The sequence below is a fragment of the Pseudopodoces humilis genome, chromosome 15 (assembly GCF_049639895.1).
Source record: "Pseudopodoces humilis isolate 2021_Gansu_Grassland_sample_001 chromosome 15, ASM4963989v1, whole genome shotgun sequence".
NCBI lineage: Eukaryota > Metazoa > Chordata > Aves > Passeriformes > Paridae > Pseudopodoces > Pseudopodoces humilis.
In genome coordinates this window covers 20,456,610-20,473,498 of record NC_142214.1, presented here as the reverse complement: position 1 = coordinate 20,473,498, position 16,889 = coordinate 20,456,610, and the positions used below count along the sequence as shown (strand labels likewise).

At 48.6% G+C, this 16,889-nt stretch overlaps 1 protein-coding gene across 1 annotated transcript; it reads right to left on the bottom strand.

The window, feature by feature from the left end:
• Window positions 1-105: 105 nt before the first annotated feature.
• HDAC8 (histone deacetylase 8) lies at window positions 106-16,790 on the bottom strand. The gene is made up of 11 exons (XM_005527348.2): window positions 16,658-16,790; window positions 16,192-16,244; window positions 15,177-15,307; window positions 13,453-13,594; window positions 10,539-10,651; window positions 9,478-9,555; window positions 8,989-9,097; window positions 7,274-7,446; window positions 4,857-4,951; window positions 2,595-2,700; window positions 106-630 (listed from the first exon to the last, which is right to left on the bottom strand). The coding sequence occupies exons 1-11, from the start codon at window positions 16,739-16,741 to the stop codon at window positions 608-610; spliced, it is 1,107 nt and encodes a 368-aa protein (XP_005527405.1). The 5' UTR covers window positions 16,742-16,790; the 3' UTR covers window positions 106-607.
• Window positions 16,791-16,889: the final 99 nt, after the last annotated feature.

The window sequence follows — 16,889 nt, the reverse complement described above, 5'->3', positions numbered from 1 at the left end:
AGGATTTCAGCTCACAAATGGCTCTGCAGTGTGTGGGGGGGTGATGCTGTGGAAAAGAGCACTGGCAAGGCAGGGTGGGTAGAAGAAGAAAGGAAAGGGCTGGAGGAGTATTTAAAGTATTTTATTTTTTAAAAATTCCCAGTTAAAAACACAATGGCTCTGCCTTTCTGTGGGTAAGAGACAACCTGTGGTGCCACAGGGTACCCCTCAGGCTCTACTTCCCAGGTGGGCAGCTCTGAGGCTGTGGCCTTATCAGGTAGGCAACACAGCACTGGGCTCCAGCTGGGGAGTGCTCACAGCTCTGAGCAGCCCCTCTCTTAAAATACATTTAAAAGCAGTTGTGACAACAAACTGTGGTGTTAAGAAAGGAAAGAGAAAGGAGCAAGGAAGGCTCTGCCAGCACTGGAAAGCTGTGGCCCACACTCCTGCCTGGGGAGAGCCACAGTGCTCATGCCATGCAGCAGCTTTTCTTCTTTGAAGAGAGAAAACAATTAACCAACCAACCAACCAACAGTACTTTCTTCGAAAGTTTCCCTGCAGCCACCAAGTTCATCATTTGTTCACATAAACATGCTGTCTTCCCCTTTGCCTGAGCTTTCCTTTTCTGCTAAACAACGTGCTTCAGATTCCCTGCAAATAAAAGGAAGCAGAAAAGGGTATTTCCACTGATATTTTAGCCTGATGGAGTGACCTGGCAAAGGGTGCCACTCCCATGCCTGATGGACTAGGCTGCAATGTGGGAATTCCAGCCTCAGCACAGATCGCAGTTCCTGCTGACCCCTCACTCCCTTTGCAGAAGCTGCTGCCCTCGTTTGAACCAGGCTGTGGAAACTGCCACAGGGGCACCCTTCCACTGCTTTCAGTATGCTGAATACTGTTTTGGGATTTGTGGACCAGCATCTGAGAGGCACATGCTCACTCCTTGCTGCCTTGTCCTTTCAGGCTGGATTCACAGACAGGAGTGCACAGCCCTCCCTTCCAGCTCTGGAGTGATGCTGTTCCTCCTATCCTCTTGGACAGGTCCCCCAAGGAGGGGATGGCCTCTTCTTAGGATTGGCCTGTGCTTGGGAATGGACACCTGAATGCACTTCCTACCCTGCTTCCAACACCAGCACACTGCAACACACACAGATGGGAAAGGGCTGCGAAGCCCCATCGTGCTGTTCCCAGCCCCTCTGGTGGACAGGGACAAGAAAGATGGGAAAGGGCATTCAAAGAGTTTGGCTGGAGCTGGCAGAGCTCACCCAGCTGCCTTTCCTGAACTTAAAGCGTTTCAAGTCCTGCCTGCTGGAGACCTGTCCCAGTTCCAGAGAGCTATTTCCCACAGTCTCCTCCTGGACCAACTGGAAAGACACAGATTGGATGGATGGTCTGCAAAGGGGATAGGGAGGGAGCTGGCTCACAGGAAGCTCACAGTTGGTGGTGATTTTTACATGGTCTTGCAGCCTGTCACAAGGGACTGATACTGAGCCCCATATTGCTCAACATCATAAATGACCTGGATAATGAGACTGAAAACAACCACAGCACCAAACTGGGTGCTGAGGTGAACACGTCAAAAGGGAGAGCCATCTTAGAGAGCTGGACAGGCTGGAAGACTGGGCTAAAAAGAACAGTCTTAAGTTTAACAAAGACAAAAGCAAGGTCCTGCACTTGAGATAGAAGGTGCCCAGTTCAGGCCAGGATCTGTGACTGGGAAGCAGCTTGTGAAAATGGATGTGGGGGTCCTGATAGGCAGTAAGCAGAAAGGGATCCAGCAGTGTGCTGCTGCTGTGTCTGCAGTGTAGCAAACTGGATCCTGTGCAACAGGTGTAGGAGCATTACTAAGAGAAACCGGATCATCTCATTTCAGGTGCAGATGACAGTGAGTACTGTGTCCAGTTATGATCCCCACAAATCACAAACATGGACAGAGCAGAGAAGGTCCAAAGGAGGACCACAAAGGTGATCAGATGCTGGAGAACCTGCCCAATGAGGAAATACTCTCCTAGCAGAAGACAAGGCTTAGGTGGGACCTCATCACAGTAATCTAGTACTTGAAGCCTACTCTGTAGGCTTCAGAGGACAGAGGCTCTCTCTTCACAAAGAGCCACATGGAAAGGACAAGGGACAACAGGTGTGAGGTGTACCAGGAGAGGTTTCACCTTATTTTAAGCATTTTTTTTACAGTGAGAACAATCAATCACTGGAGGAAACTCCCCAGGGATGTGGTAGAGGCCCCACTGTCAGAAGTTTTCAGGATGTGACTGGACAGGTTGCTAGATAACCTTGTCTATGCTCCCTTTCCCACAAAAGTTTGGACCAGATGATCTTTGAAGTCCCGTAGAACCCGGGCTGTTCTATGACAAGTCCCCAAGCTCCCCTGCCCAGCCAGAGCAAAGGCAATGTCAACTTTTGCTACAGGGACCAGTAACTCTATACCACCAACCCTGAAAATCCCAAGGGATGTGGGAGGCAAATGACACTGCGAACTAATGAGCAGCCAATGTGGTTCATCTTTCCATACAGTGAGAAAAACTCCAATGAGCTCTTCTGAAGCGCTCTCTAAAAAGACCTCTAAGCCTGAAGAAGGAGTGTTGGCTTAGACAACGCACCTTTGATAGAGTTCAGAATTTCTTGAATTCTCTGTGGCTCATTGCGGTCTGGTCTGCAGCTTGGTGTGATCTCCAGCACGTAATCAGGACCATACTCTGTGAAGAACTGCACAGAAGAGGAGAGAAAAGTCAGCAGAGAGGTCTCTGAAGGCTGAGGCTAGAGGGAGGGCTCCCCATGGGTACCTGCTTGTAAAAAGACAAAACAACCACATTTCTCCACCTAAGGGCCACATGTAGCTTCACTACATCAAGGTGGTACTTCAGCAGTGTCTGTGTCCACCTGTAGTTTTTAACCACTTCCCCATTCAAGGGATGGGAAGCAGAGGCCAGTGAGGCAGCCAAAAGCAGTCAAATGTCTATCCCAATGCTTTATTGGGAAAGCTGTTGACACTCATTCTACACAATTATATTACAAATACAGGTTACCTGCAAATGGGATTTATTATTAAATGTCAAATGCTGTAATCACATATCCTACCATTCACCTCCTACCTTGCTGAGCACTGCCTTGATATGACTGTGAAACACCTGGGAAAGGAAAAATCAGTGTGCTGCAAGGCCACTGTCATGACTAAAAGCTCAGACAGCATGCTGGAAACCTGCAGCACCTGGGGTTGATGCACTAACACAGAAATCACAGGTTACTGACAGCCATTGTGTCATGATTCTGGCCAAGACAGAGTCAGTTTTTGCAGTAGCTAGGAGGAGGCACAGCCAGGACACAGAGGTTATTCTACACCACCTCGTGTCATTGCTGAGGGCAGGTGAAAGGGACTGTGTTCCAGACAGAAAGGATTCCTTCCAGCTGAAATAATGTGGCAGAGGGAGCTGTGCAGTTTTGTCTATTATCAGGGGGGCAGAGGTGTTTCTGTGTGAATTGTTTCTTTTCTTGTTCCACCTGTCATTGGTATTGTTGCTGTTCAGTAAATTTTCTTATTTCAGCTGTGATCTTTACCCTTTATGCCTCCAATTGGAGGGGGTAGGGGAAGCAGTGCAAGCTCTTAGCAGAAGCACTAAACTGGAGAATACCATTCCTAAGACAACCTTAATTGGTGCCCAGCATGGGGCACAAAGGGTTGAGGTAATAACAGATCTGCTCAGAGTAGGCTAGAAACAAATTTGGTTCTAAGCATTTGTTCACATTAGGTAGAGCCACTGGTCACAATGTTGCTTGTTCTGTTCATGTGGGTGTGGTACATATGTGTGAGCAGGTATGTGTTCCTTGTGATGATATTTTTCAGAGCAGGGAGAGGGATCAGGATTGCTTTCTTGCTGTACTGTGTGATATCAGTTTATGAAATGATAACAAGGGCAATGAGGGTCATTTTGGATGTGTATTCAGTGTTCCTTTCCTACCCTTACCTTGGACACTACCTTTGGTAGTCCATTAATAATGGTACTCAGCCTGAGGGGGACACAGGAGAGGATGATTCTCCCCAGCTTGCCAACCCCTCTTCCTCCTTCAGGCCTGTTACAACAGCTTTTGAGAAGTTTGAATTCCCTTTGGGTGTTACAGAAAGCATGTTCTTGTTGCTATGTCTCTTATGTGTGTCTCCTCAGTACAATTTATAACATGTTTAGAGTCAGTGGAGTCCACACCATGTTTAGAATCAGGACAGAGATTTCTAGGAAGGTCATTCAGAGATCTGCCCCAAGGGCGGATAGTCAAAAGTGGCATAGAATGTGGGAGAAAATGGGCCAGTTTCTGGGGAAATTCTCTGCTCCAATGGTTTGGAAGTTCACCTCTGTACAATTACAGAACCCTGATAGAGTGACAGAATACTTGCAAGGTGAGTGCTGTGTTAACTCCAGAGAGGAGCAACTTACTGGATTGTGCTGAGCCCTGGCTACTCTTTACCAGACACTGCTGGTCACCAGACAGAACCCTCAGGGGGAGGGGAAGGAGAAAAGCAGAGCAACAGGCACTGTGGCCACTCAAACTGCAGCTGAAAAAAAGAATGAAAGCCTTGGGAAAGACAAAAGGCACACATCCTAAAGAGCTCTTTGAGCAAAGCAGAGAATCCTTCTGCCCATCCTCTCTGTAACTACCTGAGATTGGAGTTTATTGGCATGTGAGACCTCTTGCAGAAAGCTGCAGACAGCCTGTTTTTGGACACAAGCACCCACCATACTGCTAGGTCAGTGCAATATTGTTACCTAAGTGTCTTCAGAAAACAGGACTGAATGGCAAGGATGATGTGTGGATTAGGCAGAACAACTGACTCTTCTGTAAGGAGAAGGAAGGGTTTTTCAAAGCATTACCTCATGATCAGGGATCTCAGAGGAGAGTGTTCTCCCAAGGATGACCCCGGTCAAGTATGTCCAGCAGCGAGCCGTGTTGGCAAGGTTGTAACCTCCTGTTTCCAGCAAGAGTTGGGATTTTGAGGAGGAAGAGTGGGGAAAGGGAAAAGAGAAAAAGAGATTTAAGTGGTAAGAACAAATCATGAAGCCACTGTGCACAGGTTACATGAATTCAGCTTATTTAATCCACTCAAGCTATGCCCAAAATCTGCCTTTTGCAGCTGCTGGTTATACAAGGCCACGTCTGAATGACGGTGTATGCAAGAGCAGACTGTTAGAATCTGAAATAAAAGCTTCTCTGAGTCTCTCAGAGAGAGAAAGGAACTAAAATATATTAAACTACATAGACATGAAGTAAGAGTGTAGGTTTTAGTTTTAAGTAAGTAGAAATATAGTTTAAGTGCCTTAAGAAATTGTGTTAGCTAGTAAAAAGCCCTAAGGCCTAGTTTAAAGTTCAGTAGTGTAACCTTTCACAGAATCAACTTAGTCCTAGACATAATGAATACATAGCTTACATTTCTAGATAAGACAGATAAAGCTATTCATGTAAACAGATAATGCTCTATACGTAGCACTTAGGTAAAGACTGACACTGCCTTTGCATATTAGAATTAAGCTTAGATTGGTGTAGAAAGAATGTATTAGAATTGTGTTTTTAGCTGATTTTGAATATAATCCCCTGCACCGGGATGAAACAACAATACAAAGAAGAACAACACCATCATCGTCATCAAACCCAAAGAAGAACTACTCCAACTGCTTCTACTGCCCAGACCAATGGGACTTTATGCTGGGAAGCTGCTGTTCAGAATTTGGGACTTTATGCCAAAAGTTTTTAGTGCAAACTTTAATACTCTGAACTCTTTGCCTTCAAGACTGATGCATTCATACAATAAATATTTTTATAGCAACCAGCAACTGCTCTTGTCTCCTTGAGACCTGGAGACTCCCATGAACCACTCAAAAGCAGACCTGTCAAACTGACCCTGTTTACATCCGGTGTGGCAGAGGCTGGTCCTCCACCCACCATCTCAGACGCAGGATGAGCTCCCAGCCCCATGTGCCGGAGGACTCTCTCCTGGCAACAAGGAGAGCCATTTGCAAGTAGCAGGCCACAGCAGAAATGGGAGCTTCCTGCTTTTTAATACCAGCTTTTGACCTATAATGCAATATATGCATACCCAGCCACATGCTGGTGAGCTCTTCAGCACCATCATGTTTGAGAAGACAAATGCGAAGCTCATCACTACAACTTGCTTTACGTGGAAATGAGACTTCACAGTGAATAGGAAATGGTTACCTACATAGCAACGGAACATGAGCCCACAAGGAGAAACCTTAGCTGAATGCAATCCGGCAAGAGACTCAGGTGTTTTTTTCCAGAAAAGATGACTAGAATAGTAAAGGGAGAAAACCCCTTCAACAAGACAGAGAGACCATATTTTTCAATATTCCCTTCTGTTTGCTTTGGTCATTGTGGGGTTTTTTCCCTGCTTTTTTTTTTTACTTCCCCCCCAATTTCCACTTCAAATGCTTCCACATGCTGCAGTGGTGGGACACTCCTTTGGTATTTTCACAAGTGACTAATAGTCTATCCTCATTTTTTAACATAAATTTTGTGTTTTGTCTGAAAAGTGACATCTCCAGCACACTCACAGACAAGCCACAGCAGGACTGAACACTCATGACCTTTCCAAAAAAAAGGGCATCAGACACATCAAATTTTAGCCTCAGTATGCTGTATCTGATTTCCCCCATCTCAAAAAGGACAACACCTAGAGCTGATCTGGCTCCAATCATGGCACTCAAGGGCTTTCCCTGGCACACAGTGGCTTTTGTTCTGAAATGCTCTGTTAACATAAAGCCTGTCCTGTGCTCTCCCTACTGGACAAGCAGCTGGTTAGGCAGCACAGCAAAGCTGAGTCCCACTTAGCTTTCACTGGGTATCAGAGCCCTTCCAGGCAGCCAGGCCATGTCCCAAGGCCTCTGCTTGAATCTTAATGAAACCAGGTGCCCAAGGTAGGTTTGGGAACATAGTGCTCACTTTTAAAGAGAAGCACCAAAGGGCTGATCAGCAGAGATGGGAATCAGAAGTGTCACTGAGAAGTCAGGGTCAGTTTGTTGGCCTCTCCTCTTCTCCAGAGGACCCATGCAGCTCTTAACTCAAGCTCTGAGTCAGGATTGAGACTTGCACCTGTCAGTATCAAGGATTTCAGGTGTGATAAAACAGTACTGTGCCACAGTGTGTCCTCATGACACTGCTCAGCAGTCACCCTGCTAAACTCTTACCAGTGCTGAGCCCAAGGGCAGGCAGGCACTCGAGGCAGGGTCACAGGAGGGACAAAGATGTTTCTCTGAGAACAGCAGGATGCACTCACCTCCTCCCAGGATAAGAGTTGCTAGCTGCCACTGTAAGACATACTTGAGGCACTTGCCCACTCCCTCGGGTGTCATGTTGAAAGAGCACATGGGGTCTCCAGCAATGGTGTCTGCGCCCAGCTGCAGCACAACTGCATTGGGGTTGAAGGCAGCATACACCTCCTTCAGCACTCTGGGGAGAGGAGAAGCAGTCCAGTTAATGCCAGCACAGCTCAGAGGAATGCTGGTGGCATGGCCCTGATCCCTCAGATCCACCAATGTCTCTCAAGGCTTCTGCACTCTCTGCTTCCACCCAACTCATACCAGTTACACTACCTCTGCTCCCAGTTAGCCTTCTACCTCCACAGCAAGTTTAGCTCTCAGAGCACTTACCAAAAGGCTCACAAATGTAAAAGCACCACTGATAACATGGCAGAGGGGAATCTTGTCCTCACCAGTTTAGTGGTAGCATCAAACCCCACATTTACACTGTCTACCTTTTGGCTGCAGGACAATCCAGGGGCTTTTCTGCCCTGTGAAAGTCATGGTGGAAATCAGGGTCTGGCGAAACAACAATCCTGAACTCTCAGACATCTCTCACCAGGACAGGAGAAACAGAGGAAGGCTCTGGCTAGGCTCTTACTCTCCTCTCTCCTATATGGCTCTTGTGGCAAAACTATTAGGAAAAGCTCTGTGCTTTAGGGTGTAGTCAGCCTGCAAAAACCCACACTGGACAGAACTTCATGCTTCAAGCCCATTGTGGTTTTGGGAAGTACAGACAATCACCCTCAAACAACAGCTGGATGAGACATCCACAGTCATGCCTGTTGTGACTGCCTCCCAGCCTGGACAGAACTCGAAGAGATTTCTAAGTCTCTTTGCAGAAGCTTTAGCTATACACAGCTTGAAATCTGTGGTAGGTTATGATGTCCTTCAGCTGTGAATGCATGCAGTGGGCTCCTGACCTGTCTCAGCCCCTAGAGCTGCCTCTCAAAAGCATGTCCTCTGGCACAAAGAGGGCTGCTCTGCCCCAGCAATAATGGCAAGCACCAATAAGCCAGTAGGAGGCATGGCCCCCACATGACTGCCCTACAAGTTTATAGAGGTTTCAGCCCTCAAGAAAGAGGTGGACATGCTACCACGTCCTGCAGCCCTGCACTGAGACTCCTCTGCCCTGGAAAAGAACAAGCCCCACAGCCCACTTTTGACATGGGCAACATCTTGTGAGGTCCATTATCAGCTGAGGGACAGAGGGGACTACTAGGAGGCAGCTCTTTCACTGACAGATGTTCAGCCTTTAGCCTTTCAATCTTCCAGCACAGACCTAAGGTGCTAGGAAAATGCTTTCAGCTAAGACCCAAGCATATGTCCCACAGTCAGAATTCAGAGCATGCACTTGAAGAAAAAACATCTATCCCTAAGTCCACATCTAAAAAATACTTGTCCTTTCTCAGTTTCTCCTTTGATACACACCTGTGGAGGTGTATCTAAGGAGACAGGCGAACCTGTGGCAGTGACCCTTCCAGCCACCCACAAATGTCTCTGTATATACAGTTTGCTTAAGGGTTCAGAACAGACCTCTGAGATCTTACTGTCCATGTTCACTGTAATCAAAGGCTGCAACAGGGGAAAGGACAAGCCTAAAGAAAGGACTGTAATTAAAAATACTAAGTTGTGCTTTATATTATTCTCTAAAATCCCATCCAAGTCACTGTATCAGAGCAAAAGGGCTTACGATTCACAGATCTGGTAATACTTTTCATCCTGAATGCCATCTTGAATGGGCACATTCACGCTGTAATAGCGACCTTTTCCCAGGCCAACATCTGTCACATCACCAGTGCCTGCAAAACAGAAACATCCCAATTAGGAGGGAGAGCATAGCAGCAGCAAGAGACGTGTGGGATGTCTCAAAGGCAAGCTGACAGCCAGGATGTTCAGTAGTGGAGAAGTCCACTTGCCACCACCAAGAAAGGAAGGGTGGAGGGACCCGGTGCTCTCCTTTGCCCAGTTCTGCCACACAGAAGGGGCTCTGCCTAGAGCTCAGCTACAGCCAGAAAGGGGGAAATGTCAAACATGTAGCTCCCCCTCTTTCCTTCTCCTGGGTCGAGAGAAGAGGCAGCAAGACATGCTGGCTAGACAGCAGGGATCGGACTTGCCTTTATGGAGGCCTCACCAGTGACATGTAAACCAAATGAGCACAAACCTCACAAGTTCAACTTGCCTGGGAAAAATCCTGGTGAAAATTTGTGCAGAGAAACAGTCATGACTTTCGAAGTGAAACTAAAGGCATCCTCAACTCCTATTAAGAAAGGGAAAAAAGCTTTCATGCATCATTTATATAAATGATGGAGTCCGAACACACAGTTATTGATACACGCAGGGCAGCAAGAAGAGAAGAAGTAGCATGAACAAAGCAGAAATGCAGATGTGGCTCAATAAATACATCCTCAATCCACAGAAACTGGAGTTCAACTGCAGCAAAGATCACAGCTGCTATGAATCTGGCAGGTGTCATGCTAATCAGTACTGAATGGATCTCAACATCTCACGTCACTACCCATGGTAGCAGCACTTGCCTGCACTGCTAGGCCTGCAAAACTGGGAGAGGGATCCGAGCAGGGCTGCCTTGGCCAGAGCCTGGTTCTGATTAGAACCAGTGCTACTGGGCTCTCTTGCTTTTTCTCAATGCTGCTGTGGTTCAACATGCCTTTTCCTTAAAGACACATTAAAATAGTGGGGGTGGAGAGGGAAAAAACAAGTAATAGGAAACATAACAGACACCAAATGCAGGGAGAAAACGGAACAAAATGAAACACATCATAAAATTTAGAAGAGCAGGAAATGTTAAATAGTGTAGAAATAATGTCCCTGAAGGATGAAGCAGTTTCACCAAGGCCAGCTCTGACTCCAGATTTATAGCATCAAACCTTCTTTCAAAAGCACCATTTATTACTGGCTGCTTTCCTCTTGCAATGAACCCTTAAACAATTAAACCCTGCCAGCAACTGCTCTGCCAGGATGGGAGACCAGTACACACAATCTGTTGCTTTAAGTACACGACTTCTGCCCAGACCCTCAAGAGAGGTCTGAGGAGCAGCATAGTGCAAGTCTGTAAAGCAGGACAAAGCAGAAATGGACTGAGGGAACTCAACTGCACTGAAAGGAGCCAAAGCCACGGCTGTTGCAGCAAGTAAAGCCCTGCTGTGCAGACAGGCTTTGACTTCTCCCATTCCTCCCTGAGTCTGTGCAGCTGTGCTGTTTGCAACCTTTGCTGGGCCTTACCATCCCCATGATGTAAATCCAAATCGATATAAAGGACACGGTCAAACTTCTGGCGCAGCCGCAGGATACCCAAGACAGCGTCATTCAGGTAACAGAAACCAGAAGCTTCATCCCTATGAAAACAATGTATGTGACATTGAATATTGCCAGTGCAATCACCACTGATCCCAGCATTCTCACTTTGACTTTGCAAGGGCAGGGGCACAGAGGAGTACAAAAACTCAGCCAAGGCCCTGCAGTGACCAAGAGACAGGTCAGGAGCAGCTCAAAACATGGCTGGGAAGCACAGAGAACAGGATTGCTTGTGCCAACTACTTCTCAGCTCTGGGCTTTCTAGCAGGTGGGCAAGCATCAGTTGGCTCTGCTGCAGAGAGACTCTGGCCTCTGGGGGGTACCTCTGACCACTGCACTGTTAAACAAATAAAATGTTAGCTTTCTGCACCTGAGACATTTTAAAGTTCAGAGCCACTCGACTCAAACCCACTCATTCTCTGAAGCAAGAGGACAGTCCCCTTGGCCGTTTTCCTGTGAGTTCTGGACAGCCAGCCACTCCATCCCAGCTGTCTGGGTGACAGCTCCTGGGAAGGTCCTGGCAGTGAAAGGCAGGTTCAAGGCAGTCACAGCATTCTGGATTCTTCTGCTGTTCTAAAGTCTCAGGCTATGAAGGTTAAGCCTCTTCCCAAAGTCATTCCCTCCTTTCTCTTCACAGGAAATGCAGATGGGATGCGTCATATGCAGTCCCTCATGATACAGCTCCTGGGCTCAGCCCAGGAGAGAGTCCCAGCAGCTAAACAGAGGACAGGTGTACCATGGGAAGATTTATCACTAGCATTCACAAGGGACAGCTTACTTGCTGGCATCAAAGGAACAAGAAAGTTTCTTGACCCCTACTCCAGCCTCACTCCAAAGTCAAGTCCCCATCACAACTTAGCATCAGTCCACATGCATTCTTAAATCTTCCCTGGACAGCTATTTTAAAGCAAAGCTTTATACTTTGCAACAGGAGTACACAAATCCCTTTTGCATAAATTATATCAGGATGTAAGATGCACCTCTGGAAAATTCCTCTTGAGTTCCAGTCACATCACTCAGCTCATTTTCCCTGACATTTCCTGCTCAGCAACAGCTGGGAACGATGAGGAGCAAGCCAAGGGTGGCAGAACTGCACTTGCTTTCACTCTCTGCAAGTGCCATGGAGCACAGGTGTTTCCCAGGGACTCTGTTCATTTACAGTAATGCTGAAAATGGAGTTGTCAACAGGTATTCTGAAAATCGGACTCAACTGTGATTATCTACTTCTCCCCTCCCTCACAGCCCACAAGGAAGCAAAGGAAACCATGCTATGCCATCCTGTAATACACATCTCTGAAACTCAAGGCCAAGCAGAGAGCAGTGTCGGAGCTGCAGCTCAGGACCAGCACTTGGGATTCCTCCATGCTACCCAAAATCCACCCAGCAAAACTCGGAGTGTCAATGCCAGAAGGGAGGGTGAGGCTGGCTTAAGAAAAGGCACTTACTCAGCATCTTACCCTCAACCCCAAAGGCATCCTCTGAACCAAGAGCTTCTAAAGCCCCAGTCATTCCTACCTTTAGGACACTGGAAAATAACTAAACCACCAGACAGCAGGTGTTTTCTGACAAAAGGGATTTATTTTGCTAGGACACAAGTCCTAGAACAAAGCACCTGCAGTTCGGTGTCAGTCTGGCTGGACCTTCACACTGGGCTGGCATCTACCCTGAAGCATCAGACACCAACTTACTGGGGTGACTGGGAAGACTGCTTTGAGATCAGTGAGTACCAAACACCTATTTTTAAACAGACTCCTTGCTTCCCAGAACAGTGCTAATAGCTCAGCAGCAGCAGCAGCAACACTGCTAAGACTGTTTTCATTACAGGCATTTTTTAAGCCATGCAATCCAAACAGAAGGTAACAGATTTCCCAAAAGCCATAAGTTCTGCACAGAGTGAGAGCTCGGCTCTGCTGAGTGCATGTCTCCTTTCACAGCAAGTTGCAGCTGAAGCCATTTTCAGCCAAGTGTCCACCAGGAAAAGGGCTGAGACGGTGGTACTACTGGCACTTGCACACCACTGTTACACCTTCAGCATTCCTCTGCCAGGCCAGAAAAGTCACTGGAGCAAGACATCTGCACATGTGTGTACAAGCTGCCAGGGTTAGACACAGGGCCCATGAGAACTCCTGAGGTTCCCCAGGAACACAGAACAGCGCTGCAAACACCAGCTGGCTGTGGACAAGGAAGGGTGGTGTCTTGTCTACACTGCAAAGGGTCCCCATGTTTTGGGAGATGGGGCGGATCAGTTAAATAAAACATACTTCCATGGAAAATGGGAAGGAAACCAATTATTTTACCACTACAGAACCACAGGACTCAGGGACAGAATTATGTTAGATGTCACAGGAAACAGCCCCCCAAAGAATGTGGGGAAACCCAACGTCAGTCCTGCACTGCTTCAAACCTCTTATTAAAAAACCCAAAAAGGCACACAAAACAATTTGGATATGTGACCACATTCCCACTGTGTTCCAAACTGGCAGTGAAATCAGTTTATCTCTCTACCGTGCTTCTTCATGGACCCAACAAAATACATTCTTACTTGAGCTTCCTGAAATAATGATGCATCAAGGAATCACAGGACACCTGTGAATATACCTGCCCCAGACCTGCTCTGCAGCACATGACAGTAACAACATCAGCACTGGACAGTGACCTGCCTCTTCTTAGGCTTCTGCCCTGCCCTTTGCTTCCTTCCTCTCTATCTCCTGCCTTCTCTCACACCTGGCTTTCTCTTCCAACTGGATCATTGCACCCTGAGGGTTCACAAGGAAGCTGGGAGCAAGGAAGCAGGGTTTAGACACCAGATAAGAAAACAGAAGGAAAGAAATTGTTTTCTTACTTCTTTGCATGATGCCACCCTCCAGGCCAGTTAATTGCTACCTTGCACTTGCCATCCAGCAGGCACTGGGCTGCAGTGATGGTGGCTCCTCCCACAGCTGCTGCATACTCAAAGATCCCTTCAGTGGCTGGACAGTCGTAACCTGTAGGTAAGAGTCTGCATGTCAGACACAACAGGCCTTTTCCTCCAGGGGAAGCACATTCCTTTTGTTTGAGCCCTCAAGACTGACCCAGGCTCGATCAACCTGTTCCCTAAGAACTGATCCCAGTTCTCTGGGAACTCCATACTGGAGAAGTTCTTGAAAAACTGCTACCCATAGGAAAGACCCACACTGGAAAAGTTCACGGAAGACAGTGTCCTGTGGGAGGGACTCCACACACATGCAGGGCAGGAGCGAGGAGGAAGCGGCAGCAGACATGTGTGAATGGACCACAACCCGTATTCCCTGTCCCCTTACACTGCTTGAGGGGGAAAGTAGAAGAGCTGTTAGTGAAGTTGAGTCTGGGAAGAAAGGTGGATGAGGAGGATTGTGATTTCAGTTTTATTTTGAATTCTCACTATCCTATTCCATTATTAATTTGAAATAAATTGAATTAATTTTCCTATGTAGAGTCTCTTTTGCCAGTGAGAGTAACTGGAGAACTGGAGAGTCATCTCCCTGTTATTATCTTGACATGATCTTTTCCACTGTATTTTCTCCCCCACCCTACTGAGGGGGAGAGAGAGTGCACCTTGGTGGGCACCCAGCAAAAAAACCCCACCCATACCACAAAAGTCAACCACAAAAAGCACAATCCAAATGTTTTCTTGCACTCAGTTCATTAAAAAATGTGTCCTGAACCAACTTCTGAGTTGTGTGCCTGGCTTGCTGAACTTACTGGTTCCTCATACCAATCTCACAAAAAACTACTCTCAGATCTCTGGCTACTTCACCTGAAAAGCCCTGGCACGTTCACTGACATACCTCTTCCCTAAAAATGGACATCCATAAATGAGTCAAGCCTACGTAAGTTGTAGGGCTACAAATATAATATGATCTTCACTTAGTCCTACAGCGGCCTCCCTACAGCTGTTGCCCACAAAGCATGATACCAGAGCTGCTTGTCTTCCTGTAAAGAGAGCAGCTTCAGGAATGTAAGGAACACTCATGAGATCAAGCAGAGAATCTGCACCTTTGCCTCAGTTCTGGGTCACTCCTCCCATTCCTGAGACCAAGACAGTGCCCACAGCCATCTCACCTGCTTTACCTGCTGCATTGCTCAAGCTGTCTCAGGTCCAGGAAGGCAAAAGTCCTCTGCTCCAGACCTAAATCACTAGACAGACAGCAGCTGCTCTGGTCATTACAGCTCCAGGCCACTGTTCATGCATGCCCTCCCCACAGCAGGCCTGCAGCAGCCAGTCCTGTCTCCAGCCCAAGAGCAGTGTCAGGATCTTCCATCCTGTTCCAGAGCCTCAGAGCAGCAGCAAAGGGCACCAGCCCCAGCTGGCAAGAGACAGACCAAGCTTCACAGAGCAGCAAAGTGAGGCTAGCTGTACCCTCTGCTGGCACCAGGGAAAGCACCAGCCTGTCAGATGTCTGCTGGGGTTCAGCAATACCCCATTAAAGACTGTTTCCTTCCAAAACCAAGCCCAGCATCCCCCTGAGCTCATCCCTCTAACTGCAGCTCCAGCAAATAGCATCCTGGCCCTGGTACTAATCTCTTGCTGAAGATGCACATCCTTACCCAGTCCATATTCCACAGACTCCGGGTGGTCATCATCCCCCTCCTCACTGACCTTCTGCAGGTGCTGCAGGTAAGCATCTGTGTGGAAACTCGCCATTTCCTCCATGGAGGCCACTTTGGGCTTGACTATCCTAGGCACGGAGAAAGAAGGGAGCATATCATGGCAAGAGACTCCAGGGTTCAGCTGGAATGTCCAGCTTTAGCCTTTACCCTAGGAGCCTTCTTTTGGCTGTTACTGTTGTAAAAGGAAACAAAAAAGCAAACAAAACTCCCCTTCCTCTTGCACTGGACTGTCATTCAAGTGAGAAAGCCACCCAGCCGGGCTGGAGCAGGCCTTGCCCCTGGCTTGGCACTGCCTGTGGTGCCCACTCCAGTGAAGAACACCTGCAGGTGCTGCCTGCGTTAACCTTCCCACTTTGCTTCAAGTTTTTTTTTTCCCCTCTTCTGCATGTTCTCTCAGTTTGTGCAATCCCCATCATATTCAACATTCAGGTTACAGACAGAGGAACTAATGGAGGGAAATGCCCAGGCCCAGCACAGCCCTGTGGCAGGACCTCAGCCTGCATCAGGAGCTGCACAATGCCTCTCCATATGCTGTGACCTGCACCAAAGTAGAGACTGTCACTGTTCCCAGCAACTTGCACAGCACTTTCCTGGGTCTAGGCGCTTTGCAGCGTGCCTAAACAAATCCTGTGACACACTGAACCCTCCCCAAAACCTGAACACTGGGAGCACACACAGGCAGTGCAGCACAGCTCCACTGGTACAGGAAGAACACAGGAAGCTCCCAGCTCCAGGCTGGCGCCGATGCTTCCCACCCCATGCAAGGGCAAACAGTCCTTCAGGTCTGCTCCATAACCAAACCTCCAGCCACTTCCCAAGCACACTCTGCCAGAAAAAAAAATTCCTACAATCACGCCACCAGCAGGGACAGTGTGAAACATGAAGTTACTCAGCACCTCCCAAACCTTAGTGGAGAATAAAACATCCCTTCATAGAAAACGGGAGCACTTACTTCATCTGGTCAAGTAAGCAATACGCTTCAATCAGTGAATGCACCATGCTGGCCTAAAGAGAAGAGTTAAGACTGTAAGAGCAGGAGACACAAAGACAGCAACCAGGAGCCCAAGTACTCGCAGACGCGGTGTGGCTCAGACTCCTCCCAGCAGCGACTTTCCCTGCCCGGGTCTCATCTCCAGCCCGTGCCCATGCCCGTGCCTTCCGGTGTCCCGGGCAGAAGCACAGCCGCGCACAGCTTCCCGAGGAAGGGAAGCGTCGTTTCAGTGTCCGAGCCCGCGCTGCCAGGGGAGACGTGAACACGGAGACGGGCCCTCCCCACTCTAACCCCATACTCCTCCCGCCGGGGCCGCCCGTTCCTCCGCTTCTTCCTCTCCTACCGCCGTGCCGGGCGCCGGCTGCCTCCGCGCCCGGGCCTCACCGCTGTCCTCCCCGCGCCCCCTCGCCCCCGCCACGGCGCTGACCCGCTTGGGCACTTTGCAGAGGGAGTCGCAGAGGGTCACGTACTCCGGGCTGTATACGTAGACCGGCGGCGGCACCGCCGCCATCGGGGCCGGCACAGCCGGGACCAGCACCCGCAACGCCGCCGCTCGGGGCGCGCCAGGACCGGCAGTTCCGGCCCCGCGGCGTGCCGGGAGCTGTAGGCCCGCCCCGCCACGATCCTTCCCCCAGCCCGGCCGCAGAAGAACATGCCAC

What these genes read in the sequence shown, in the direction of transcription:
- HDAC8 (XM_005527348.2), bottom strand. Translation starts at nt 16,741, where the DNA reads ATGGCGGCGGTGCCGCCGCCGGTCTACGTATACAGCCCGGAGTACGTG. An exon ending in TATTACCAGATCTGTGAATC is followed by an intron (nt 7,447 to 8,988) that starts GTAAGCCCTTTT and finishes TCCTCTCCCCAG; the next exon opens with AGTGCTGAAGGAGGTGTATG. An exon ending in AACTCTTATCCTGGGAGGAG is followed by an intron (nt 4,952 to 7,273) that starts GTGAGTGCATCC and finishes TGCTGGAAACAG; the next exon opens with GAGGTTACAACCTTGCCAAC.